At 40.4% G+C, this 27,104-nt stretch overlaps 1 protein-coding gene across 3 annotated transcripts; it reads left to right on the forward strand.

Moving 5' to 3' along the window:
* The first annotated feature begins 613 nt into the window (after positions 1 to 613).
* Positions 614 to 27,104, forward strand: golga4 (golgin A4). 3 transcript variants are annotated; one of them, XM_042433714.1, is made up of 24 exons: positions 614 to 852; positions 2,087 to 2,164; positions 6,727 to 6,795; positions 6,896 to 7,222; positions 7,371 to 7,418; positions 7,568 to 7,624; positions 7,779 to 7,877; positions 8,133 to 8,283; positions 8,440 to 8,630; positions 9,975 to 10,058; positions 12,859 to 13,006; positions 13,117 to 13,295; positions 13,656 to 13,754; positions 13,869 to 14,024; positions 14,749 to 18,521; positions 18,631 to 18,752; positions 19,205 to 19,335; positions 20,257 to 20,343; positions 21,923 to 21,943; positions 22,146 to 22,214; positions 22,559 to 22,634; positions 25,020 to 25,111; positions 26,048 to 26,134; positions 26,396 to 27,104. In XM_042433714.1, the coding sequence occupies exons 1-24, from the start codon at positions 775 to 777 to the stop codon at positions 26,408 to 26,410; spliced, it is 6,237 nt and encodes a 2,078-aa protein (XP_042289648.1). In that variant the 5' UTR covers positions 614 to 774; the 3' UTR covers positions 26,411 to 27,104. The 3 variants fall into 3 exon arrangements, with proteins under 3 accessions (XP_042289648.1, XP_042289649.1, XP_042289650.1); XM_042433715.1 differs by having other exon boundaries at positions 8,443 to 8,630; XM_042433716.1 differs by lacking the exon at positions 6,727 to 6,795.

A 27,104-nucleotide genomic window follows, 5' to 3' on the forward strand; every position in this document is an offset into this window, starting at 1 on the left:
ATTCAGCGAAGCCCTCAATTTGATCAAAAAAAAGTATAGGAATTTGCATTTGCCTCTATCTGTCCAGCCACAGCCAACATATCTACCATTGTAGCATGTGAGATTTCATTAAGATCCACACTGGGTGCTGCCATCTTGAATTAGGCAAAAGCAGTAGATTCAAGTTCAACCACTAATTGCAGAGTCCGCCCCCTGACTTTTGACGGATGAAGTTGACAGATTTATTTATTTTGCTGCAGCAAGTTACACAATGGATTAATGAAAGTATGTATAAATAAATAAATAAAATTATAAATAGATATATAAATGTTTTAAATAAAGAATAAGTAAATACATAAATTAATATATGAATGAATAAATAAATAAAAACACAATTTAACATTTATATCTTCAATGTCTCATTTAATTTGTGATTTATTTATCTATTTATGGTGACATTTAAGCATTAATTGATATAATTATATATTTATTCATTTATTTAAGCATTTGATTATATAATCATTCATGCATTTATATATTTAGTTACGGCCCTTCAAACCCTCCATACAACTGGCCCTTTAACCATAATACATCCATGCCTTTAACTCTGACGTTTCAGTTTTCCTCCACGTTGGCCGCACATGCGCAGAGAGCCCGGTCACCTGCTGGAAATCAGGAGCGAATAAGGAAGTCTAGCATTGAGGACTGGATGTCAGGCTGAGTAAAGATAAAATTACATCTCTGCCCGATAGCAGTCATCTGCTTGTCAGCTGTTAGCTCCACCGGCGTGACAAGATGTTTAAAAAACTGAAGCAGAGGATAAACGAGGAGCAGTCACCGCAGAGGAGTGCGCAGTCACCACAACAGGCCCAGGTTGGTTGTTGTGCTGCTGGGAGCTAACAGGCTAAGCTAACATCTGTTTACACTGCCCGGAGTGTTGTTTCAAAGAGGTTTTTCGCGAATATCTTACTAGCTAAACTTATTAAACTGTTCACTTTTAACAAGGTGTTTTGTCAGCCGACCCTCTTGCTTTCTTGTAAGCGTTTAGGACCATGCTAAGTCAGTTAGCTGGCTAACTAGGCTGTCATCAGCTGCTGCCATTGAGGTGCGTTCAAGAAAACTTGTAACGTAAACTGGTAGATCTCGATGTCTCAGGTGGAAATAACAACAACAGGCAGCCAGTATTGAACTTCGTTGTTGCTGAAACACTCGACAACAATCTTATAATCGACTCTTAGACAGTATGGGCGTGTCAGTGCTGCTTGCATGTTACTGTTGGTCAGCTGGCAGCTTTATTTGACACATGCTAATCCAGCTGCTGCACGACAGCTGCCTTCGTGCTCCATAAATATACAAGATTAACTAACGTGCATAGCGTATTTACTACGCTTTTAACAAGCTAACTAAATAACCTTTGCAAACACTGCTCCAAAGCAGTTTGATCTGGGACTTGACCTTGCCCTTGTCTATCATATCCTTGCTGGTCAGGTTCAACTTTTCCCTCCTTGTTACTGCAGTTTGTAAATGTTTGTAACATGATTGTGCACCTTCATATTGAGCAGATGATTTGGCCTGTTAGGAGCTCTGTTTGTTTTTTCATGGTGTTTTTTAAAAAAACCTACATATGAGCATTGTATGTCAAACCTCTTCTGTAGCTGGAAAACTACTAATATGACCAACCTTTGAAGTACTGTTTGTAACTGTGTTCAAGTTCCCTTAGATGTAATAACCCGTTTTGCTTGATGTGTTGCATTTGTTATATAGTTTGGGTTTCTTTTTATGGAATTTGGCAAACAGCAATTTGTTGCTTTAAGTTTGTTCGTGTTTACAGTTCATGACACCCATTGTCTTGTTAATAATATCAATGCTGCAAGGGGTCAAAGGTGAAGATTGACAAACAGTTAGGTACAATGATAAGAAAGGGTAGATTAGACAAATATCAATATTGTAGTGGTACATTACATTGCTTTATACTGTATCAGGGAACCAAAAGATGTGACTTCTCAAACAAATATCATAAGAAAGAAGGGCAGATTATGAGTTTGTGTGTAATTCAGGGAGAGGCATTTTGTGTTTTAATACAAACTTATGTACCGTTTTTCAACAGATCGGAGCTGGAGACCGGCGCAGCAGCCAAACTCCACCATTTCACCATGATGGCTCACCCTCTCCCAGTGACAGAGAGGTGAGCATGGTGTCAGCTTATGATGGATATATGTTTAATATCTCTGTACTCAAACCGCAGCCTGCAGAGGTGTTTTATTCTCTCCCCACCCCATTTTCTCATTTTCAATACAGTGTAATGTTTCTGTCAGTCTTACAAAAATCTGTCATGTGTTTTGTTACGCTTAATGCTCCCCTAATAACAACCAGTGTCTTTTTGCCTTTTTGCTGTGCCAGCAAGTAAAAGTAAATCAGTTACTTATTAGTGCTTTAAGGTTTCAAAAAACTCTAGGTTAGTGATTATCTTTTCACTACTCATCCTCTATCATCAAATTAAGTTTAAAAAAAAATCTCAACAATCTGTCCCTAACTTATCAAAGTTAAATATAACACAAGATAAATATTATTCCCTTCACTTTTTCCCTAAGCATATTTCCTTAATCATAGCTGTTTCATTACTTATACAACAGATGAGAATCATCAAAAGGTCCTCAAACTTTCATGGGAACACTGAGAACACTGTGATAATTGATGTGATGTGTTGCAGAGCAAACAGTACTGTTATCTCATTATATACAGGTACGGTCTGTTATTTCTTATGCAGCTTTTTCCTTCATGTAACTGCATGAATTATGCAACAAAAAGCCAAAACTTAGGGTATTATGATGTTCATCTTCAAGAACATTTTGCCAATGTAATAATTTTTTTTTAAAGAAGCTTCATAACACAAATGATATATCAGTACATTAAATCATAACAACATTTTACAATAGATCATTTAATGACTGAGAATAAATTATTTTTCATTATGGTACAGGAACTTCCCACCCAAAAGAGATTCTCGTTTAGAGTCACTGTGAAGGGCATTTCAATGGCGGAGGGCATATCACATTTCAGCATATTTATGAGTGTTTTGGTTTTTTCTCCTCTGGTGAATTGTTGTAATATTTTCTCCCTAGCGATCTCCGTTTGTGGATATGTGCAAGTTCATGCAAGACTTCTTAGATTCATCAGACAGAGGTAGACCGTCAATGAGATACTGACTATAATTCTAAGATGGATGTTGCAACATGTGGTTAATAAGAGCTTAGATATGGATCTTTACACCTTGGGCTGTTAGATCTTTAGTACTTATTCATGATAAGTTTTCTACATTTTGACACTGGACACCCCAAACTGGAATAGTGACGGTGCACCTCTTGGTCATGTTTCTATACTCTACTTTCCCCTTTTATCCTCGGGAAGCACAAATATGTGGTTATAGTTTGGGCCCATGAGCCCTCAACTTTGAAGCTTCGTACCATTGCAGAATCATTTTTCACCTCACAAATCTTTAACACTTTGACATCTTTGAAAGTGTAAGTTTGTTCATTGAAGACAGATTTGACAACAGCACAACTTAAAGACGACACACTGAGATGTCAAACTGTTATTCATAACATAAATGTTGATTGAGTGTTTCACTTTCCCGCTTTCCTTATTTTTCTTGCAATTTCATGTAGTCTCTCTCTCCCTCCCTCCCTCTCCCTCTCTTTCTCTCTCTCTCTCTCTCTTTCTCTCTCTCTCTCTCTCTCTCTCTCTCTCTCTCTCTCACTCTCACTCTCTTTCTCTCTCTCCATTCATCTCAATCTCTCTCGGCCAGCCTCCTCTGGATGGTCTGGCAAGACAATCCCCCTCAGCGCTATTCACACTCATGGTGTTGTTTTTCTCATTGCTCTCTGTGTTCCTCTCCTTTCCCCACCTTTTCGTCCCGTTACTGCACTGACGGGGTCAGATGCTGGCCGGGATGATAGCAGAGCCCGCTTTTCTCTCTGAGTATACTATCTTTGCTCTGGACCATTCAAAACGACCCAAAACGGCCCAGGTAGCCAGTGTGGTGAGTTTGTCCTCACTTCCTGCCTCTTCCTCATCTTTCTCCTCCTCCTCCTCCCGCCCTGTTCCTTCCTCCCGTCTCCGCGCCTCTGGGGAATCAGTAGAGGACTGTGGCCCACGTAGGGACTGCTTGTTCCCTGCTCTCTGTCTCCTGTTTCCTTTGGAATTAGCAACAAGAAGGCATCTCATATCTAGGCTAACCCTGCATCTGATGGGAGTTATGGTTTCCATTGTGGGATAGAAGCTTGTGTGCTTTCTGCCGTTTGTTGGTTTATTGTCCTACCTTTCAGTTATTATGATCTGTCACTGAATTCAGTATCATCCCCCTTGTCTTCAGGTATCCTTTAGCTTTTAGTTGCTTGCCTTATAGACCCCCAACATCCTGTTATGTTGCCTGATAGCCTTTGTCCCTTCTCCCGACAAGTCTGTTTATTTGGAGAGTTGAAGTTTTCATTTTATAAGCATTTGGCTGGCTTTTATAAGCAGTTGAAATGTTGAATGTCATGTAACTCTTCCAAGTAAACAAACAGACCAGAGCACCCTTGTAGATGCCCTTGTGGTCAAAAGCTAGATGATGTGGAGGAAAACAACATTTGACGCAACTTAGGCTTAATCAGTTTTGGTATCAAACATTTTTCCAGAAGTTAAGGATCAGGCACTAAACCAGTGGAGGGAAATCATACAGTTTCTACTTTACACAAATTAGTTATTAATGCATACATTCATTTTTCTAACATTTCGTATGTCTGTTTACATGTATTTGATGTAACGTACAGTACCAGTCAAACGTTTGGACACACTTAAACATGTCCAAATGTTTGACTGGTACTGTAAAGTGTAAAATATTTCTGTTTAATCTAAATAGCTATTTTTTTGTTCTGGCTACCAACTAACTGCTCGATGTTAAGTGTCTGTGTGTGGCTAGTTATTGCAGTTTCTGTAATGTACATCTATTTTGAAGTTTTAATTTTAAATGCTTATTTAATGTTGTTTATCCAAACTATTTTAAGCACTGTTATAGCTGTCTAATTATGTGGGTATTTAATATCAGCAACCCGTGTTTGCTAACATGAAATACATACTGAAATATATACTGATGTTAATGAATATTAATAAATTATTAATAGGTATCTCCTTACTAACGCCAGTAAGGACATACTGGTAGTGCGGGTAAATGAATGGTCCAGTCACATTCATTCTGTGAGGTTTGATCTCTGTTGCCTTTTACCTCTTTATTACATCTGGACTAAATATAATTGAAAAGGCTGCACTATACTTTTATTCTTTTGTTATAACCTCTGTTGTACCGTCAGTAATAGACTGTAGTGATCAGTTAGTTATTGCTTTATAGTCTGGAGAGTTTTGGTGCTACAGATACAGCAGATGTCATGATCACGGCTGTCCGTTGATAACCTGCAAATTCCTCAAATCCATCATAATGCCTTTATGATTTTCCATCTACACAAAATGTTAAATCCTCCCTCTGTTGATAGTAATCCCATCCAAACTATCTCATTCATTTTGTCAATTTTTACATTTTGTTTTGAAGGAACAAACTCTCATTTTGCCAACTATGTTTGTCATTTTATCAGAGCCGTATTCAAGCAAATTTTTGGTCTCTTTAAAGTATGTTTGTGCTGGTACTTGATCAAGGTAGTGATAGTAGTTACCACTGTTAGTAAAGTCATTTTGGATTCAGAACCAGTCTGAATTTGGTGAATGATTTGTTGTCTGTGAGAATTAGCATGGGGTAAGTAAAGTATGCTAAGTAGCGTTTTTAAAAGTGGCCTCTTATTCCTGTTTATTCAAATAACCTTGTGAAAGTAAAGTAGGCGTATCATGTAGCCCTGGCATGCTGCCTAAATAAAGAGTCCAACCATCTCTGTCCTCATCAGTATCAACCTTCTAGATGTATTACATAGCAGTAACATTTGTGTGTCCTTTATGCTCATTTAGCTCTGTTGACACAACACACACTCATTCACAAAGTCAAACAATTGCCCCAAACCCAGTGACATGAAATCATTTGGGTTTGAAAGTAATTACTAGATTGGCCACTGATGCATAGCAAGCTGTACTTCATTGTTTATTTTTCAGAATAGAGCCATTCTTAAACTGCGACAGCAATTAAAACAGATCCTGGAATTGACCCAAAAGTGATCCCTGTCCTGTTAAGAAAATTTCCGCATGTAACAGAAAAGAAATGTTCAATGTTTTGCAAAGCAACTCAGAGGAAGGAGTAGCTCGGAGCTGGACAAGTGAGAGGAGAAAACTGGCTTACTCTGATCCTGCTTCTAACACGTCAACTAAACCAACTAAGCTGCTAAATATTCACTTCAATTGTGACTCTCTTGTGCTCTTTTAATACAGCTGCACACGGCACTGCCAAGCATCTTTAATTCAAATACTTGCTCTCCCACTTGAATTTAACTGTCTGTTTGTTCTGACCTCATGGCTGTTCAGTAGAGTATAGTTTTAACCCTTTTTTTGTTTAATGTACTGTAGAGATGCCTTCTTTTTATGTATTTAACCCCTCTGTTTTTTCCAAGTTGCATGAGGGTACCCATTGCCCCTGCATTGCTCCCAGCAATACTAATATTGCTCCCTCCAGAGTAATCAGGGAGTGCCATGCTGGGTGTGGATGACTAACTGGCCCAGGACAAGTTCACTGGCACAGTTTTCCTTTCTCTCATAACATCTTTTTTTCTGCAGAGTGCCTCTAAAGGGCCAGCGAGATCTCCCAGAGGTAGCATCAATGGGGATGGAAGTGCTTCTCCTCATGTACGTGAATTCCCAGTCTTCTCCATCCTCCTCTTAAATCTTCAAATTATTCTTTAAAATGCAATTTCTCACTCTTTGAACTTCTTGAATTTTCCAACAGAGAGAGGAGCCGCAGTCGTTTGCCCAAAAACTGCAGCTGAAAGTTCCCTCCATGGAGTCGTTGATTCGCGTCGGCGCCAGTCGAGCGGAGAACCTGTTCCGTTCTCCCTCTAAAGAAAGCCTGGTCCGAAGCTCATCGCGTGACTCCCTGACACCTTTGGGGGAAAACGAAGCAGCGGGCGCCCTCATGTATGATCCCCCCTCGGATATTGAGAGTGAGGCCGAGGAGTCCCCAGGAAACGCAGAGTCCCTTTCCAAAGAGCAGTTGTTACACCGACTGCTTAGAGTGGAGAGGAGCCTGGGGAAGTACAGAGGGAAGTACTCAGAGGTGAGAGTCACACTGAGAATGGTCCCGAGGAGAGTAAAATCTTAAATTTGTCCAGTGCTAGTGTTTAACATAAAGCCATACAATTATACAATAACTATAGTGATAACAATTTTCTCCCTTTACTTACCTCCACTTCTTCACCATGCAGCTGGTCACTGCATACCGAACAGTACAACGAGATAAAGAAAAAACACAGGTAATTTCTTCCAACTACTGTGTTGGCTAATATTTGGTGTATTGAGATATTTATTTCTTTTCATGTTGTTCTTAAGGAGTTTTCTCCTCAGTCATTTTCAGTGTGTGCCTGAAAAACTCATATGTACATTTCTGTTCTCCTTCTCTCAGGTCATCCTCAGTCAGAGTCAAGATAAAGCTCTCCGCAGGATAGGGGAACTACGGGAGGTATGGCTATAATGAGAATATTGTTATCTCTCTGGGTCAATATCTCTTCTTTTCGATGTTCATTTTTGGGAAGGGGGATGTCTTATGAAATTGCTCTCTTCACAACATAAGATTTAAGATTAAATTATTAATAAACATATTGGATGATCTGTAGGAGCTGCAAATGGACCAGCAGGCCAAGAAACACCTACAGGAAGAGTTTGACGCTGCGCTGGAGGAGAAAGACCAGATGATTACTGTTCTCCAAACGCAGGTGAGAGTGTTGGTATGTGGTTGGTTTTAGGTGGGGGCCAAGACTGCAGCAATATCTTTTTTTTTTTCCTTCTTCTTCTTTCAAAGTATAACTTGACTTTGAAAAGCTGCACTAACCATTATCACAAAACCTCTTGACTTGAGTACGGTTCCAACACAAACCACTGGTGCCTCTTATAGTCATGTACTCATAAACTTCAAACATGGCTGCTTAACAAAGGCATTTACATAACTTTGTTTTTTTCTTTTTTAATAGGTTGCATTGCTGAAGAAACGAGTCAAGGGGGTCACTGATGGCACTCTGCCACCTGAGGGTGAGGTCTTTCAGTCTGAAGATGCTGTAGACTCTACCTCTGCCCCACAAAGTCCTTCTAAGGATCAAGGAGTGGAGTCTGATGTCACTGAGGGTAGCCTACCTTTTTATATTTATAACATATATGTAATTATATATTTGCATATATAATTAAAACAATTAAAACATGAAGATACAGTACTGTGCACCAGATTCTAATGAGAATGCTTTAATGTTAATTTTTAACCTGCGCATTTTATTTTCTGGACAGAAGAGGGCAACAGTGATCCAACCAAACTTATGGAGGCTCTACAGAAGAGAGTGAAAAGGCAGGAAAACCTGTTGCACAAGTGCAAAGAAGTGATGCGTACACACAAGGAGCGGAGCACCCAGCTGGGCAGTGAGAATGAAGCTCTGCAACAGCAGCTGCAGGAGAGACTGCAGGAGCTGGAGAAGATGAAGGTGAACAAAGATACTGACAACTGTCAACCATGTTCATACACAAATATTCAGATATTTTTTTACTAAAAGATCTATACATTTTAGATAATACCTGCTTATACCCATTACAACATTGTCAGGAGGGTATTTTCAAAAGTATATCTGATTCCCAAATATTTCAAAGCAATCCCCTGGAGACAGCCACTTATTAGAAATTGATGTGGTGGTAAACTGTAATTATAAGGAGGGTTTATTGAAATGAGGCTGGGCTGAGATGCTGTGAGTCACTGAGCAGTGTGTTTAGACTAATTAATGTTATGCTGCAAAATGTCTGCCAGTGACTTTATGGTCCACTGATAATGTGACTCCATTATCTCGTTGACACAGTGGATTGCTGTGGTTCTCAGAGTCCGAACATCCAAATTCTCTGGCTACGCTCCAGCACCAGGGTTCATGTCATGTCAGCCTGACATGACTGAACCAGTGTTTTCTTTGATTTCAAAACACATTGCTTTAATGGTATGACAGGCATGTTTAGCTTGTCTGTAGCTCCTCTGATGTTCTGCAGCGTCTGATAACAAATGTTTGTTGTTACAGAGACACTGCAATAATGGAGAGTTTGCCTGTGACTGAATGTTGATTGACCCGCTTTCATTTATTGCCATCATTTTTGTGTTGAATCTGTACTCTGTTTTGGAAAAGGGCCTCCCTTGAGAGAGGAAAAGCAGAGGTTAACAGCCGTTTAGCCCTCTTAAAGAGCATGAAGCCATGCTGGAACTGGTCTGGGCAGTGCTCATCCCCTGTCTCAGACAAATAAGTAATAAAACAGGCCATCTGTCTATGATTCCAGACACTCAGCTCAAGGATTTTTGAATTTCTTATTCACAGTCTGGTTGACAGATTATTATATGGCGTTTTTTGTATATTTATGGTGTAATTATAAATATTCCATCCATTTTCTTAAAGATAATGTTTGTCAGAGGACTGTGTAGACACTGTTGCGTTGTTGCACACATAGATCAAACAATTGAGAAATAGAGTCAGCCCAGCATTTCTTGTTTAGTAACCAATGGTTACACAGTGGTGGCACAAAGACACAGCCACTACATGCCACTGCTGCTGAACGGGGCTGTAATTTGGGTTGACTTGTTGGTTTAGCTGGGCTTCTGTACACTCTCCGGTTATTTGGCTTGTGGGTGAGGCATCCTGGGTGGTGCAGCAAGCATCTGATTTTGAAGTTATCTGACCAAAGCATAATAATGAGTCCAAAAATCTGAAATGGCCCACTGTAAAGCAGGATATATTGCTGTATTGACAATGTTGTGACAAATGTGTTCTCATTTGTAATTCTGTCAAATGTTGTAGGAGCTGCACACAACAGAAAAGACCAAGTTGATCACTCAGCTGCGTGATGCCAAGAACCTTATTGAACAGCTGGAGCAGGACAAGGTGGGTGAGAGTTTTTTAGGCTTCAATCAATGAAGTTTATTTGACACATATAAGGTGCAATCACAGTGAAATGTAATACCGCCAGTTCCTTCAATTTGTGCATTAAAAAAGGACTTTAAATAGAATAGGAATTGTAATAAATATGTGTATGATTGGAATGGGGGTGGGTGTGCAGTGACCTCAGGATACCCTTCTACCCTCAGGCAGTGGCCTTAGGGTAACTTCTTCCCAACTGCAGCAGGGAGAAAAGTCTGTTACCGGATGGTTGGGATCCTTAATGATTCTTGTAGCCTTATTCTTGCAGCGCCTGATTGTAAATATCCTTTAGGCAGGGCAGAGCACTGTCTAGTGTTTGTTCAGTCAAACAAACCAATCTTTGCAGTGCCTTGCAGTCCTGTTCAGTGCTGTTTCTGTACCTGGCAGTAATGTTCCTCATCAGGACACTCTCAATGGTGCAGGAGTAGAAATTCCTCAGTATTTAAGGGGATAACTGGAATTTCCTCAAGCGTCTGAGGTGAAACAGTCTCTGCCTTGCCTTTCTCATCACTGAGTCAGTATGCAGCACCCAGGTCAGGCCCTCAGTGTTGTGGACACCGAGGTACTTGAAGCTGTCCACCCTCTTCACTGAGGACCTATTGATATTAATGAGGGTGTTGTTCCTTACCTGCTTCTTCCCAAAGTCCACTATCAGCTCCTTAGTCTTGCTGACATTCAGGAGTAGGTTGTTGTCTCGACACCAGCGGGTCAGGTCCTCTACTTCCTTCAGGTAGGCCTTTTCATTGTTATCTGTGATCAGGCCCATCACAGCTGTGTCGCCAGCAAACTTAATGATGGAGTTGGAGTCGAAAGTGGCTACACAGTCGTGTGTATACGGGGAGCACAGCAGGGTCTCAAAACACTGCCATGGGGTGCTCCGGTGTTAAGGATCAGGGTAGAAGAGGTGTGTCCCCCTACCCTTACCACCTGGGGTCTGCCTGTCAAGAAGTCAAGGATCCAAATGCACAGTGAGTTGTTTAATCCCAGATCCTTGAGCTTTGTGAGAAGCCTGAGGGGAACTATGGTGTTAAACGCTGAACTTTAGTCAATGAACAGTAATCTCACATAGCTCCCTTCTTGTCCAGGTGAGATAGGGTGGTGTGGAGGATATGTGCCATGGTGTCTTTCCGCGGTTGGTTGGATGGTAGGCAAACTGTAGTGGGTCCAGTAGTAGTGTAGTGAGGAGCAGATGTAATCCTTGACCAGCCATTCCAAGCACTTCATCACTACAGAGGTGAGTGCCACTTGGCGGTGGTCATTCAGGCAGGCTGGTCTTGTTTTCTTGGACACATTAATGATGGTGGACTTCTTGAAGCATGTGGATATGACAGACTGATCCAGGGTCAGGTTGAATAACATTGTGAACACCGGCGTTAGTTGGTTAGCACATAGTTTGAGGACCTGCCCACTGATACCATCTGGTCTTCAAGGATTGCCCTCCTGGAATTGCAGTTCCACTTTCTTCCTGTAGTCCCTTTTTGCCTCATTTACTGCTCTTCTTACATTGTAGACAGTTGCTTTATAATTGTCCATGTTTCCAGACTGTAGCCCTAAGTTGTAGGTTGCAGCGCGTGTGTTTATGGCATCCCAGATGGTTCTAGTAATCCATGGTTTCTGGTTGTGGAATGATTTAACTGTAGTTTTGGGTACAGTTAATTCTGTTGTTTCACAAATTAAATCCACCACAGACTCCATTGATGTCATCAGTGACATCGACGGTGGTGTCCTGGAACGTGCTCCAGACCTCATGAAGGGCAGACTGTAGGGTGGCCTCTGATTGGCCTGACCATTTCCTGACCTCTTGCATCACAAGATGGCTACATGGTCGCTCTTCCCGAATGCAGGTAGCAATTCTCCTCTGTAGCCGTTTTTGAATGGCGTTTACAGTGATCCGCAGTGTTTATTCCCCTTGTGTCAGTATGTTGATGGAAGTCAGGCATCACCTTCTCAGGGTTAGCCTGATTGAAGTCTCCAGCAACAATTAGCGTGGCATCAGGATTACCGGTCTGCAAGAAGTTCAAGTCTTTGTAAAGAGCTGATAGGGCAGTCTCTGTACTCGCCTGTGGTGGGATGTAGACCACTATGATCATGACTGACATAAATTCATGGTGGAAAGTGCAGTCTGTATTTGATTGACAATAGCTCCAGATAAGGTGAGCAGAGACAGGATAGCACTTTAATATTCCCATTGTCACACCAATCCTTATCCATAAAGCTCAGGCCTCCTCCTTTTTTCTTGCCAGAGTCCTCTGTTCTGTCAGATCAGTATACAGAAAAAGTTACCTCGTTGAATAGCGCGGTCCAGAATTCCAGAAGTTTTGGTGAAAAAAAGGACATCACAGTTCCTGATATCCCGTCGGAAATTGATATGGGAATGGAGGTCATCCAGTTTATTATACAGCACCTGTTCGCTGGCTAGGATGCATAGTCGCATCTTGATTGAAGGTCTTGCAGATTTAGTTGTATTTGAAAAGTAGGCATGTTTTTACTCAGCCACTGAGCAAAGAAGTCAGACACCTTGAAGTCCCATATTGTTTCTCTTAAACTTTGACCCCAGCTCTGCAGGACAGACAGCAGCTCACGAGATCTCTTTAAGGAATGCTAAAAACCCTAAAATGTTAAAAACAATTACACATACAGGGTTTGACTTGTGGTGTAAAATACTGAGACATTATTTATCAAAACATCATCAATTTGAATGGTAATTGGTTTTCTCTGACTAAACATTAAATGTTGTTTTTTCTCATGGGTCACTGGCTTTTAGGGAATGGTCATTGCTGAGACAAAGCGCCAGATGCATGAGACACTGGAAATGAAAGAAGAGGAGATTGCACAGCTACGGTCCAGGCTTCAGCAGGCCACTGCCCAGAAAGAAGAGCTACAGGAACAGAAAGAAAAGGCTGACAAATCAGGTGAGTGGAATCCACTTCTGAAAGTGATGGTCAGGAAAAAAACTGTTTTTCTGGATACGTTGCTGATGTATGTTTTGTTTTTTGTTTTTTGTTTTCCTCCTTTGTGGTAGCATTTGAGGAACTTGAAAGGGCATTGGGTACAGCCCAGAGGGCAGAGGAGGCCCGAAAGCAGCTGCAGGTTCAGCTGGAGGAGCAAGTGAAAGATGTTGAAAGGGCCAGTGAAGAAGAGAGGAAGAGTTTGCAGCAGGAACTTACACGTGTCAAACAGGAGGTTGTCACTATCATGAAGGTCAGAAAATGACTCATGCATTTATTTTCATTTTGAAGAAGTCATTGATATCTTACTTGCATAACTTACTTGTTCTTCTTTTAACATGAAATGTTGTAATCACTGAAGATAAGCAAAGTTAACTCTGACTCTTCAACCTTTTCATTAGAAAAAAATAGAAACAAAACTATTCCACTACTCACATGGAACACAGTACGAGCCAAATTTATTTTGTTTTGATTTTATTCACTTTTAAAGTAATTGATGTTGACAGTATGTTATGTTGTTAAGTGTCTGAGTACACAGGAAAGCACTGTATGTCAATCTGTTGTCTTTTCTTCTTCTTCCTCTTCTTCTTCTTCTTCTTCTTATTATTATTAGAAATCATCAGAGGAAACCGTGGCCAATATGGAAAAAGTCCACAATGAAGCTCTGGCTGCTAAAGAAGAGGAGATAAGTGCCAGAATCAGCAAAGCTGTGGTAGGTGCCAATGCTTCTCGTTTATTAAAGTTTGCAACATAATCAAATAAAACAGATGGAAAAACAATGCTTTTGAATCTTGCTTTGACGTGGTTTGGTTGCTTGTGTATTCAGGAGCAATGCAAACAGGAGTTTGCTCAGTTAGCCAAGGAGCGAGAACAGCAGGCTTCTCTGGCTCTGGAGGATAAAGAGTTACAGATAACAGCTCTGAAGACAGAGGCTGACAATAAAGTGAAAGAGATACAGCTTGAGCTGGAAGCTGCAAAAACTGTGAGTTTTTTTTTTCTGTTGTTGTTGTTTCTTTCTTTTGGTGTTTTTACAGTTGCATTGTTTGAATGTAGTTACATTGCTAAGGTAGGCTTAAATATTTGCTCATGTCCATGTTAACTGATGATAAAAGTAGCACACACACACACACAGATAGAAGGAGCAAAATGGCACACTTTCTTAGTTTTATTCAACATGACGTTGTACACACACAGTATGTTTATATTCTGTTTACTTTAAGAGCATCACATTCAGGCTGGAAGGCAACTTTCTTTGCATGGTGTTTACCTCTGATAGATATTATTTGTGGATACTTTTCTTTCTTGCATTACAGCCGCAACAGTAACACATCTCTCAACCATCAAGAAATGAGCAATTCAATAAATAATGTAGAATTTTGAGCAACTGCACATACACTGCAAAGCAGTTTTATATTCATCTGAATTTCACACGGTGTTTCAAAGTTTATCACACCAGATGTGTTTTATAAGTAGTAGTTTTACATGAAACAGAGACAGATACAATGCTCTCACATGCTCTTTTTTATCAAAAGCCACACTGTTATTCAGAAATACCACCCACGCAACCGTCCCTCCACACCCATGAAGTTTGAAAATGTCGTTATTGTGAACCATTTGTTTTTATAGTTGTCTCTGCATTGTGTGAAACGATTCATTGTTGTGACTTAAAAGATGTAGTGTATAAACCTTAATGTACATGTTTACAGAGGACATTGGAGCTAGAGAGCTCTGTGGAGAAGATCTCCCAAGATGGATCAGAAGTGTCCCATGAACTCTCCAGTCAGTTGGGTGAACTGAAGGATAAACACCAAGAACAAATCTCTGCCCTAGAGGAAAAGCACCAGGAGCAGCTGGAAAAGCACAAGGGCACCCTAACCCAGCAGCATAACGCTGCTCTCGAGGATCTTAAGGAAAAACACAGAGTTGAAGTGGAGACCATTCTGAAAGATAAGGAGCTGCAGTTCCAAGCACATGTTGAAGACATGAACCAGAAAACTTTTGAAAAACTGGATGCAAAGCAGGCAGAGCTGGAGGCACTTTCTTCTGAACTTTCTGAGGCTTTGAAGAGTAAACAGCTTCTGGAGGAGAAGTTGGTGGCACTTGAAGATGCTCATCGTTCAGCTCAACGGGAACATGAGAAGAGGTTTCAGGATCAGGCGGCAAAGCACAATGCAGACATTGCAAATATCAAACAGGAACATGAGCAGTCACTTGGAGGTATGGAGAAAACTCTGAAGGAGGAACTCAACGCACTGAAGATTGTTCTGAGGGAAAGGGAGAAGGAAATTAAAGAACTTGTCCTTAGAGAAAAAACACTCAAAGATGAATCACATTCCACTCTACAAGAACTAAATGTCAAGGTAAAGGAATTGGAGGAGCTGCAGCAGTGTTTATCACAATCCCAGGTGGAAAGTGGGAGCCTGAAGGAATCTAATCAACAGTTAAGTAAGGTGTCAGAGGATCTTGTTCAATGTAAGAAGGACTTGACAGATATGGAGCATCAGTTGGAAGTAGCAAAGAGTAATTGTCAACAAAAAGAGGAATCACTTCGAGAACTGGAGCTCCAATTAGAGCAGGCCAAAAAGGAACTCTCAGAGCAGGAGAAGTCATACACTGCAGAGCTGAACACTAAGCAGGAGGAGCAAACACGCCTCAAGAAACAGCTGGATGATGAAAAAGCTGCCCACGAGAAGAAGATGAAAAACACTAGAACAGAGATGGAAGCTAAGCTGAAGACCCAGGAAACTAAGATGGAAAAGTTCAAACAGAAGGCCAAAGAAATGCAAGAGAATTTTAAGAAAAAGCTTCAGCAGAACGAAGAATCCATGAAGAAGGAACTTGCAAAGAAGGAGACAGAGCTTCAGCAAAAAGAGCAACAAGTTCAAGAGAAAATTCTAGAGATGGCTCAAAAAAGTTCCCAAGGCCTCAGCAGTGCAATGTCAGAGCTGCAGGCCAACCATAAGGAGGAACTGGAGAAACTACATGACACCCAAAAGCATGAGACTGAGCAAATGGAGCGTCGTTGGCAGGAGAAGTTAGGACAGCAAGAGGAAGAAATGATGGAGAAACACTCACAGATACTACAGGAGAAGGCACAGGAACTGGAGGAACTTTCTCATCAACTTAGTAGAAGCAGAGAGGAGAATGAGCAGGTATCAAGTGAAATAAAAGATCTGAAGGAGGAGCTGGTAATTCGAGAAACCACTGTGCAGAAGCTGCAAGAAGAGCTTAACGAAGCAGCAGTTAAGCTCGAAACTTTATCTAAGGGTGAATCTTTGCTCAAAGAGCAAATGGAGTCAGTGGAGAGGAACCTTAGCCAAGCTCTGAATGAGAGAAACACCCTTCAGGACAAGCTAAACACGACAGAGGAAGAGAGCAGAGAGAAGTTAAAGACTTTGTCAGATAAGTTGGAGGACACAGAGAGGCAGTTTAGAGCACTGGAAAGTTCCAGATGTAAGGAAAGTGTGGACTTGCAGAATAAATTTGAGGAAACTGCAATTCAGCTACAAGCCAAGGAAGCAGAGTTCCAGCAGCAATTAATTATGATCAGTAACCAAATGGAGCATTTCTGTAAGGAGGTTCAATCTAAAGTTGAATGTGGGTCTTCTGAACTCTGTCATAGAGTTGAATATAGAGTTGGAGAGCTAAAAGATAGACTGCTCTGTAATCAGAAAAAGATAGGGCATCTTAAAAACGTTATCCTTACTAAAGTAGATAAAATTTGCACTTTGGAGGAGAATGTCCGCCAGCAGACGGAGGAGAATAAGAATCTATGCATTTCATTAGAACAGATGACAGCTCAGGTAAATGCTCACACGGAGCATATCAAAGCCTTAACACATGAGAAGGAGAATCATTCTCTGTCTATCGATGAAAAAGTTCTGAAAATTGAGGAGCTGAGTGAAGCAAACCGAATCATATCAGAAAGTATAAAAGCAAATGAGTCCCAAATCAATAACTTGGAAGGCATCATCAGTGACTTGAAAAATCAGCTAGCAAGTAGCATAAAAGAGAAGGAGGAAGCCATAAATCAGCTGAACCAGCAGTATGAAGCAAGACAGCAGGCTGTTGCTCAAATGGAAGAGACCATTGAGAGACTAGAGCAGGAGAGAAAGTCTGCTTCAGAGCAGGCAGATGCACTCAGGAACAGTCTGTCGGAGAAAGACAACACTATTATATCGCTACAGACCAGGCTTGAAGACCTGGAGCGAGAAATCTCTCAAAAGACTGAAGCTTTGCAAAGGCTGACAGCAAGCTTTGACAATCAGTCCATCAGCAAGTCTGAGATGGACCAGGTATTGAGTGAAAAAGAGCAGAAAGTCAGTGGACTTACTGTGGAGCTTGAAAGTTGCACCAGTCGACTTGGTGAGCTTCAGGAGCAGTTAGCCTTAAAGACAAAAGAGTGTGAACAACTCACAGCTGATCTCAAACAACAACACAGCATCAGGGAGAATGAAAAGAGAGAGTTGGTAGAACAGCTGCAGCAGACTCAGATGCAGTGCACGCAGAACGGTAACTTGGAACAAGAGATGGTGGAAAAACTACACTCTCTTGAGGAAGACAACCAAAAGTGTAAGCACGAGCTGGAAAGTCAACGGGAAGAATTTGAAAGGATGAAAGATGAGATAATTAAGAGCAAGGAGGAGAGTCTGAAGGCAACTGAAGAGAGGTTATCTGCAGAGAACACCCGTAAAATATCAGAGCTGAAGAAGAAAGCTGAACAGAAAATAGGTCAGATTAAAAAACAGCTGACCTCACAGGTTGAGGAAAAAGATCAGACGATCAAGACTCTCCAGGCAAGCTTAGAGGAAATCCAGAAAAATGAAACATCCAGCAAGGAGAACACAGAAACATTAGAGGAGAAAACAAAAACACTTGAGGAAGCTCTTGTCAAGCTCAAAGAAGAGCAGGAGAAGCAACTTGAACAGATTCTGAGTCATGAGAGGCAAGAGAAAGAAAAGTCTTTAGAGGAACTGAAGAACATGTATGAAGAGAAGTTGTCTTCACTTCAGAGAGATACAGCACATCAAGAGGCGCTCAAAGAAAGTGAGTCAGCACTACAAGACATTGAGGCAAAGCTGAAGGAAGCAGAACAGCAGAATGGAAACCTTCTTGAAGAAATAAATCGCTTGAAAGAAGAAATACAAGAGAAGGACGTCCAGCTTGATCAGCATCAAGTTGCTATTAAGCAGGTCCAAAATCCATTAGAGGCTGAGATGAAGGTGGAATGTAGCAGCGTGCAGCAAACCAAGAGCATGCTGGAAAATGAGATGGAGAACCACTCGCCAATGCGAGAAGCCGATGATGATTCTCCAGAGTCTCTCAAGAATAAACTGAGTCAGATGAAGAACGAGAAAGAGAAAATCCACAAAGACTTCACCAGGTTACAGAAAGACATCCGGTCACTGAGAAAAGAGCATGAACAGGACCTAGAATACATGAAGAAAGAGTTGTTAGAGGAGAATGAGAAAAAGCTGAAGTAAGTTATGTTGCTTATTATTGTATTATAATTTCTGTATGTAAATATTTATACAGGTGCTTGTGGTGTCCATGCTAATTTTACACATTCCCTTCATGTTTTCCAATAGACTGGAGTTGGAGGATATTGAAATGAAGCACAACTCTGCTATTAAGCAGTTAATGAGGGAGTTCAACACACAAATGGCTATGAAAGAGATGGAGCTTGACACAGCAGTGAAGGAGGCAATCGGTGAGGCGGAACGAAAATAAATTGCCCATTGATTTAATTAAACTAACAAGATTTACAGTTGTGTCGTGAAGTGTGTGAAATGGCTAATTGGAATAATTCTCTTATGATGTGGTGAAATTTTAGCGTTCTACAGTCTACTTAGGTTTTAGCCGCACAACTAACTGCATGCAAATTAAATGGAAAATCAAAGTAAATCTAATTGACTTTCATGTACAACAGTAGGGTGGAATAACTACATGGAAACATCATACATTTTTTAATCTTGACACAGGGTGGAACAAAATTTAGGGATCATTGCATTTGGAAACAGTGTGTCTTAATTGCCATGTTTCCTTGTTTCCTTCATGGTTAAATCATGTTACATTCCAGATGGGACTTGAGAAAGCGGTTTGGAATATGAATTTGCTCATTTTATGTGCTAACTCTGGCTTCTTTCCCTTTCCTCTGCACAGCGAAGGCCCAGAGTGTAGAGACAGAGCTCATTACTTGCCATCGTGAAGAAGCCAATCAACTGCGGAAGGTGATTGCCCAGAAAGAGGATGATTTGCACAGAACTGTTCAGACATATGAACAGGTTATACAGGTACTGCGCAAAGATAAATCTTAAATACATTTTCCCTAAAATAAGGCCCTGTTTTATAGGTTTTGTGCTGAAAGCAGAGTAACCCCACCCATCATTTGGAAGCTATTACGATACTAGTTGGCAGCTATCTTCCCTGAAAGCAGTGGTTCCCAACCTTTTATGTCCGACGTACTGTATACCCCCACAGCCCTGTGAGATGAACTCAAGTACCTCTTCTACGTCATGACCTGCCGTGTTTCAAATGTGTCTCTTTGAATTTATTTGAAACAGGATATTATTTAACTATTAATGATATAAATGTGGATATAATAGTTGATGATAATTTTTTTTATACAATTGACAGTTCATTTATCCATTATCTTTACCATCCATTTTATCCTTATTTATATATAGTCAATGGTTTCAACCATTTATCTATTATGTTTAGATAACTATTTCAACTGCTTATCCATTCATTTTAACTAACTGTTTCAACCTCTCTGCTCACGTGTCAACTAGTTTTTATGCACTCTCAAGTACAACATTGTTGAGGTGTTTTAGTTTACTCAGTATCTAGACAGATTTTTTTAAATCAAATCGTAAATTCTATTTAATCAAATTCATTGAGCTGTTCCATGATGTTTTCACTGACACCTTGGCAACTGCTGAAGTACCTCCTGGAGTAGAAGTAACCCCAGCTGGGAATCAGTGGTCTAAAGAACTTGACTGAATTATACATGAATGAAAGCCTGAAGGATTATATTAAAAACTTGGCCAAATGAATATTGAAGGACAGCCAGTGGCTGGTATAAAGTTGTCTTGTCTCCAAATATAATTAAGGGTGGGAGGTCTGAAGCAAAGGCAGTGACTTGACCGACATTCTTGAGTTGTGATGCTGAGATGAAACATAGGAAATGACTCAGACGTTGTTACTTTCATCAGAATCGAGAGGAGGAGATGGGAGACAGAGTGTGGCAGGTTCAGAAGGAACTGGAGGAGCTGCAAGCAAAGGGCCATGGTACTTCTGAGGTACAAACATTTCTGACCCACTCACTGTATATATTGAACAGGTCATCTGTCATCTGGTGATTGATGTCACAACTGGGTGATGTAAAGGAGACACTTTTTCCCACTCAGCAGATGTAGAAATGCAAACCTGTAGCTATTAAAGTAAATTATATCCGAGACTAGAGGATGGTGATTCTGTTGAAGTCATAAGTCACTTCACAATGGCTGCATGAAATAATAATAGTAATAATATTAATAATGGCTGTATGAAATCACATTTTTCAACTCCCTGATGGAAGCAGGAAGTTTTGAATGACAGCCTAATCCAGATGCATTTTTGGTCATCCCACGCTGTCCTTTCAGACACCTTACTATGTGAAAGTTCATATCCAGGCTAACAGACTTAGCAGTTATCAGTGATCTTTTTCTTTGTCTTGCTTTGTAATTGAAAGGTTCCGTCTAAGAGCTCAGGGACAATTTGCTTACATACTTTGCTCTGATCAGTCTATCACTCCAGTCGTGTGGCTGCTCTCCAAAGCGCGCCGGATGCTGTGAAGCTCGTTTGAATCACTCAGGAATGTTCTCCTCGGAAAACAGAGATTGCGAGGCAGCAGCCAGCCTCAATCCCTGTTCTCAATTATCATTGTACGAGGTGATTCTAGGCCTTAGATTTATACTACAGCAACACTCATATGCAAGATGTGCTCACTGGAAAGGAGCCAGGTAGGACAAAAGTACTCCAGGGAGACATTTTGCCCAGGTGTTGAGGTGCCATGAGACCCCCGTGCTGATTCTTCTACCTTTACACACATATCCAGATGCACACAAACTTGAAGAATTACGCTGCTCTCTCTGCTGCATTTTTCCCTGGTGAGGTAATAATTTTATGGGTGGATTGTATGGGTTTATGCTCTGGGAGGCCTTTTCCTTACTACGGGCCTCACAAACCATTCTTCATTTAGACAGTGGGTCAGTGTGTCTCTCCATAGAGACAGCAGAACAACACTCTTAACAAAAGTTCAAAACCAGTTTAGTCTGACTGCACACAATAAACTGGTCTTGAACACTCCATTAATCGGACTATGCAATTAAATGATAAGGCTGTTATACTGTTGCTATTGTCAACAAATCACATTAAAAAAACCTCAGTCTCTTAATACTTTCCAGCTTCTTGAACCTGTCCCAAAGCCACTCATTCTTACTGAAGATGTAATTCTTCAAAACGGGTTAAGAATATATAGACGTTTTTTTTTTGTTTGTTTTGTTTGTTTTTTGTCACACAAACAGCATTAAACTGTGTATTTATTCACAAATATTTTTAGTGGCAAATTAATACACATTTGGACATCTAGTGAGTATTTACAGCAGCAGGATGGTGTATATGGGATCAACTCAGTGTGTGTGTTCATGGTAATGAAAGAGCAAGTTAACCAGTGCAACAATGTGGCTTGTTGATGTGTTTTTAATAGTTTTTCAAATGTATTTAGTATGCTATAAATGACTGTGTGTATTATTGATTTTACTGTTATTACACAAGCATCTTTTCTATTTTATTCTAACATGCAATATTTTCCATTTTATTCTCTTTTTGCGGCCTCAGATGACCACAGAGGAACTACAGGTATGCATCACAGGTTTCAACGTTATGTATTAGTATTCAGATCATGCAAGCTTTGAATTGCCACTGTAAAACAATTGTTTGACCAAGGAAACAGGCATCATCGATAGGCAGACTGTGAGAACACGTGATATTTGTGCTTCACATTCACTACTGAACCTTCTAGTCTTCACAGCTTCCGTCCTCTCATCCTTCTCTACCTCAGGCTCAGCTTGCCGAGAAGACAACTTTGCTGAGTGAGGCTCGGCTGAAGGAGCAGGGGTTTGTTGAAAGAGTGAGTGTGCTCTTCAGAGGGACAAGTGAACAGCAAATCCCATCCAGTGTATTCCCAGGGTCCTGTGGCCTCTAGCAAAAGGAGCTACTGCTCTCCTGCTGCATCAACTTAATTACACAGCACATCTGTTTACATTTGGTTTAACCCTATAAACACTCAAAGCAACACACCTCCCACAGTCTCTCTCACATAGTCATTCTCACAAACATCCCCCAAGGATCACCAACAAGATGCCGTGCTTATATCCCATGCAACAATTAGACTAATGCATAGAATTAACCCTCTGGGGTCAAATGCTTTTTTTATTATTAATCTGTTCATGCTTGTGTGTTTTTCCACGGTAGATTCACTCGCTTGAGGACAAGATTAAATGTTTACACCGAAGCACTGTTGTAACGCATCTTGGGAGCACATTCAAAGGTAATGTTAACACCATGAATCAATTAGTTCTCCTTTTTGAGCCAATTTCCTTTTCAGATCAGTAAAACAAAGATGCCATGCATAATTCTTGAACACAGTACAATATTATGGAAAACTGTGACATGTGTAAGATAAATTACCTTTTATTAACTTTTTTTTACTATAATATGGATTTTTAACACATAACATATAATTACATGTCGTAATAAAACTTTTATAGTTTGTGTGCAATTATGCTTCATAAATGTCCCAAGAACATAGCTCCTCTTTAGGATCTGTAGTGTTTTGACACACTACCATTTATCTGCCAGCACCCACATCACTTCACGGATCAGAGATGGGACAGGAGATGCAGAAACTGAGTAGTGTGTTATGGGGTGTGGGTGTGTGGTCTGGTTTAACTATGCTTTTGAGGACATTATGGCCAACCCTAAGCGTGATTTTTAGCCTTACTGGTTAAGATTGGAGCCGCGGTTATAATTAGGGTTTGGTTAAGGTTAGCGTAAGGGTTAGGGTTAGACATATAACGGTTCTGGTTAAGGCTAGGGTAAGCCTCTAGGGACTGATTGTAAGTCAACGCAGTATTCTCAAGTATACCATAAACTGAACACCGTATGTGTGTGTGAGACAGGATTTAGAGAGATTGAGTGAATTCTAGCCTCTTCTTAGACCTTCCCTGCTGGTGTAATAAAGAGAATCTGCTGTCAGAAGGGGAGCGGTGAAGAAGCCATCCTTGGATTTAATGGGTTTTGCAGGCTGTGTTCTTAAGGTTTCCCACACAGGACCCTGCAGCACACGGACTCTTACTTCTCGAATCCTTACTTCCAGTTCAGATATTATATCAGAGCTGCCTACTCTGTCCTGTATTTCGTTTGCAATACATTACTTAATGTTGAAAGTGTGTCGTTCTCATTATGAATCTGTTGGGCCGATTTAAACTGTCTAGAGCTGTGTTTTCAGGTAGAGAGGCTGCTGATATCTGGTTTCAGGTCTGTAGCTCTGTGATCAGTGGGACGAAAGACTCAGCTGGGACAATGTAGGGTCAAGAGGACAAAGGCTATGGGATTTATTGGTCACCCGTTACTTCACGCCAGAGATCAAAGAGTTGTTTGCACTTCTCTATCACCTTTTCCTGTCCTTTTCGCACAGTCTGTCCTGACACATGCAAAGACATTTGGTATTGTCTGAATGATTATTCCAGAAAGGCAGAGAGCAAGTGGGTGTTCAGTAGATTGTTCCATATTAAAAATCTGATGGAGATATTTCAGTGGGAGAATCAGTAGCATTTGTGTTACCAGCCCTTTCCACGTTTTAACACAGTTTGCCATTCATAGATTTTAGAGGGATAATGGTATAGCTTTGGGCGGAGAATTAAGACACTCATTCTTAGACTCTTGCTGTATTAAAGTGCTCATGCTGAGCCTCGCCATTCTTTCCCATGCTTATAGTTTGTGTTTAATTTGCACCCATACCACTGTGGAAAGTGTTTCTGTATTTTACAAACCAAATTTGTAATGCTTTCAGACCAGCATCCTGATTTAGATCTTATTGCAGCGTGACGGCTGATAATTACAGTCTTAGTCAAGAATGCATTATAGTGTGACTGACCAGGTCTCCCAGTTTAAAGTCCATGTAAAGCAATAATAAATATGTGTTCTGAGTTTGTCAGACCACAGAAAAATGTGTAATTAACCACCAAGCCAAATTTGTCCACTGAAGGCGCTGAAAGCATGGCCCAACTCAACAGTCTGAGTTAATAAGGCACGTACCTCCTGTATAAAAATACACAATTTAAAATAGGCCTTGTTTGTAGGTGTAAGGCAAGCAACATGGATGATATTTTAAAAATAAAGTAACATTAGGAGCCGCTGTTTAATTCGGCACATATTCAGGCCCGTCCTCCCAGCTGAACAGCCGGTGCTGATAATGGTCACTGGCAGCTCCACTCGTCAACAGACGCTTCAGCTGGGTTTAAAATAACTCCTTGAGCACTAACATTGACTGAAAATGGCCCCATTCACCAGTGACAGCGGATTATCCGAAATTAATCCCAGTAGTCTCTGATGAAAGTTTGTAAAACTACCCGGTGTAAAAATAGTAACTGAGTATGTGCCCTCTAGTGTTTATATAGTGGGGGAGGGGTCATGCTAGTAACCTCTCTATGTCATCGAGCTTCCGATTCAGGCCCGCCCAAAAAATCCTGAATACAGAAGTGGTGAAAAATAGTTTAACGATCTATCTCCACAATTCAGTACTACGTAGTTCAGTCTTTTCACATGTTTTCAGCAATTATTTTCTAACATGTATAATGTGTTTTAAAAGAAATCTCTGGTTTTCCTTTACACAGACTTTAATTAAATGGCTTTGTTTGCTTGTTTTTCACAGATCCTGGGTTCACTGATTCCCTCTCAGAAGCCACTGAGATGGAGTACCTAAGGAAGGTCTTGTTTGAGTACATGATGGGACGGGAAACAAAAGTATGCTCTTTTTTCTTACATTATTATACACAGAAAATATTGATTGGTTGTTCACATGATTTTTTAGTTCCTATTTTTTGTCTCAGTCTTGATAAATTGTTGGTGGACTGTGAAAACACCAGGGACAATGATGGAAATAAGTTTGGTACTTGACATGTTACATTTGTTATATATATTAGAATGTTTTCAATAAAGTAAACCATTCAAAACCAGTATATTTTAACTGGGTGCCTGGTGAAACCCAACAAAATATGGCACCACTTAGACAGCCATATAAAAGTCATGTTGTGTCCAGTCTTGTTGGGCAGAATTAACGGCGATCTCCCTAATTAACAGTGCTCTTGACATGGCCCTAAAGTCAGCGTGATTTTCCCAGCTCCTCAACAAACAGTTAGTCTTTATGGCAACATGGCAGACCTCCCCATGTGGAGGATGTCCCCCGGGCTGCCTGCTAGCACATTCATCTTACATGATGCAGATTTGCGATTTAAAGACATACTGGCCTTGTTTAGTGTTAGTTGAGCTGTTAGGTTTCCTACACAGCAGCCCTGTTTCTGATTATCCCCTGTGTGTGTGTGTGTGTGTGTGTGTGTGTCTGTTATGGGGAAGCACATTCACCCTGACAGCTAGGCCTGGAATTGATTATGCAGATAATGATTTTTTTTTTTTTTTTTTGGTCTTGTTACGTTTTAATTATCTCAGAACAAGCGTGCTTTGATTGGATGATGGTGTGAAAAGGAGGGGTTTAGTGTATCTGGTGTTAATGTTTAAGGGATGTTGAAATATTGTACAAGCAGCATACATGAGACATTTATTAAAAAGAGATGTTTCATAGCACTGACTGCCAAAATTTTAAAAATCATATGTTCAAGGGCCTCCTTTTTTTTTAAAATGCAAAATCAAATTTATTAATTTATTTTTGTGTCTCACTCTCAGACGATGGCCAAAGTGATTACCTCCATGCTCAAGTTTCCTCCAGACCAAGCACAAAAAGTTTTGGACAAAGAAGACTCAAAAACAATTGTAAGCATCTGCTCACTCACTAAAGTCAGCTCAGTCATCCTCCAGTTAAAATGTATAAGCAAATGTTATTGATAATTGAATAGATATTGAGAAGTAACTCATATATTTGCTTTAATGTGATTAATCAAAACACTGACAGTGCCATGAAAATGACTGTAGACATACATGTCCCGTTCAAATGATCCATATATTGTATGTTGTGACATGTGATAAGGAAGTATTGTATTAATTTGAATGGGTTTTACGTCTGTCCCTCCACAGCCTTGGTTACGATGAGTGTCTGAATGGTTCGGGTACTTTGAGATGAAAATAATGTTGCTGCTGCTGCTGCTACTACTGCTGCTGAAGGGGAAGACTGCCATGGATTTGATCAAGCCCTTCTCTCTGCATTTCTTGTCATTTTATGTTTATGTGTGATTGTGTGTATGGGCACACACTTGGGTTTAAAGTGTGCGACGTGTGTATGGAGCAATATGTGTGAATATATCTCAAGGTATGAGGGAATTAGAGTAAATGCCGGAAACAGAAAATCTTCCATAAATCCTGTTTTACATTAAAATTAAGTTTGTTCATTTATATGTTTTAGATGAAGATAAATGGGTTTCTTTTATTTTAGAATGTGTTTATACAGATTGGCGTGTGCAATAAATTATATCATTATCACGTATTGATGTTGACGGCCAGTTGATTTATAGGTTTTCTGTGTTGTGCTGTTGTCTGAATCACTTCCTCTGTAAAACTGTAAAAGACCCTTTAACTGTGCACTCGCACCACGTTAAGATACTGGCCTCTGGACCTTGTTTGTTTAACAGCTTTTTTATGCTTTATATTTGGTCACGGACACTGACATAGAAACCCCAAAACACCAAACTGTAAATTGTACTATGACAATTAAAACTGTACTATAGGGCACTATATGATGTGCTATACATTTTCTGACTAACAAATTAAATCCTATTTACAGAACACA

Source organism: Thunnus maccoyii, chromosome 14 (assembly GCF_910596095.1).
Source record: "Thunnus maccoyii chromosome 14, fThuMac1.1, whole genome shotgun sequence".
NCBI lineage: Eukaryota > Metazoa > Chordata > Actinopteri > Scombriformes > Scombridae > Thunnus > Thunnus maccoyii.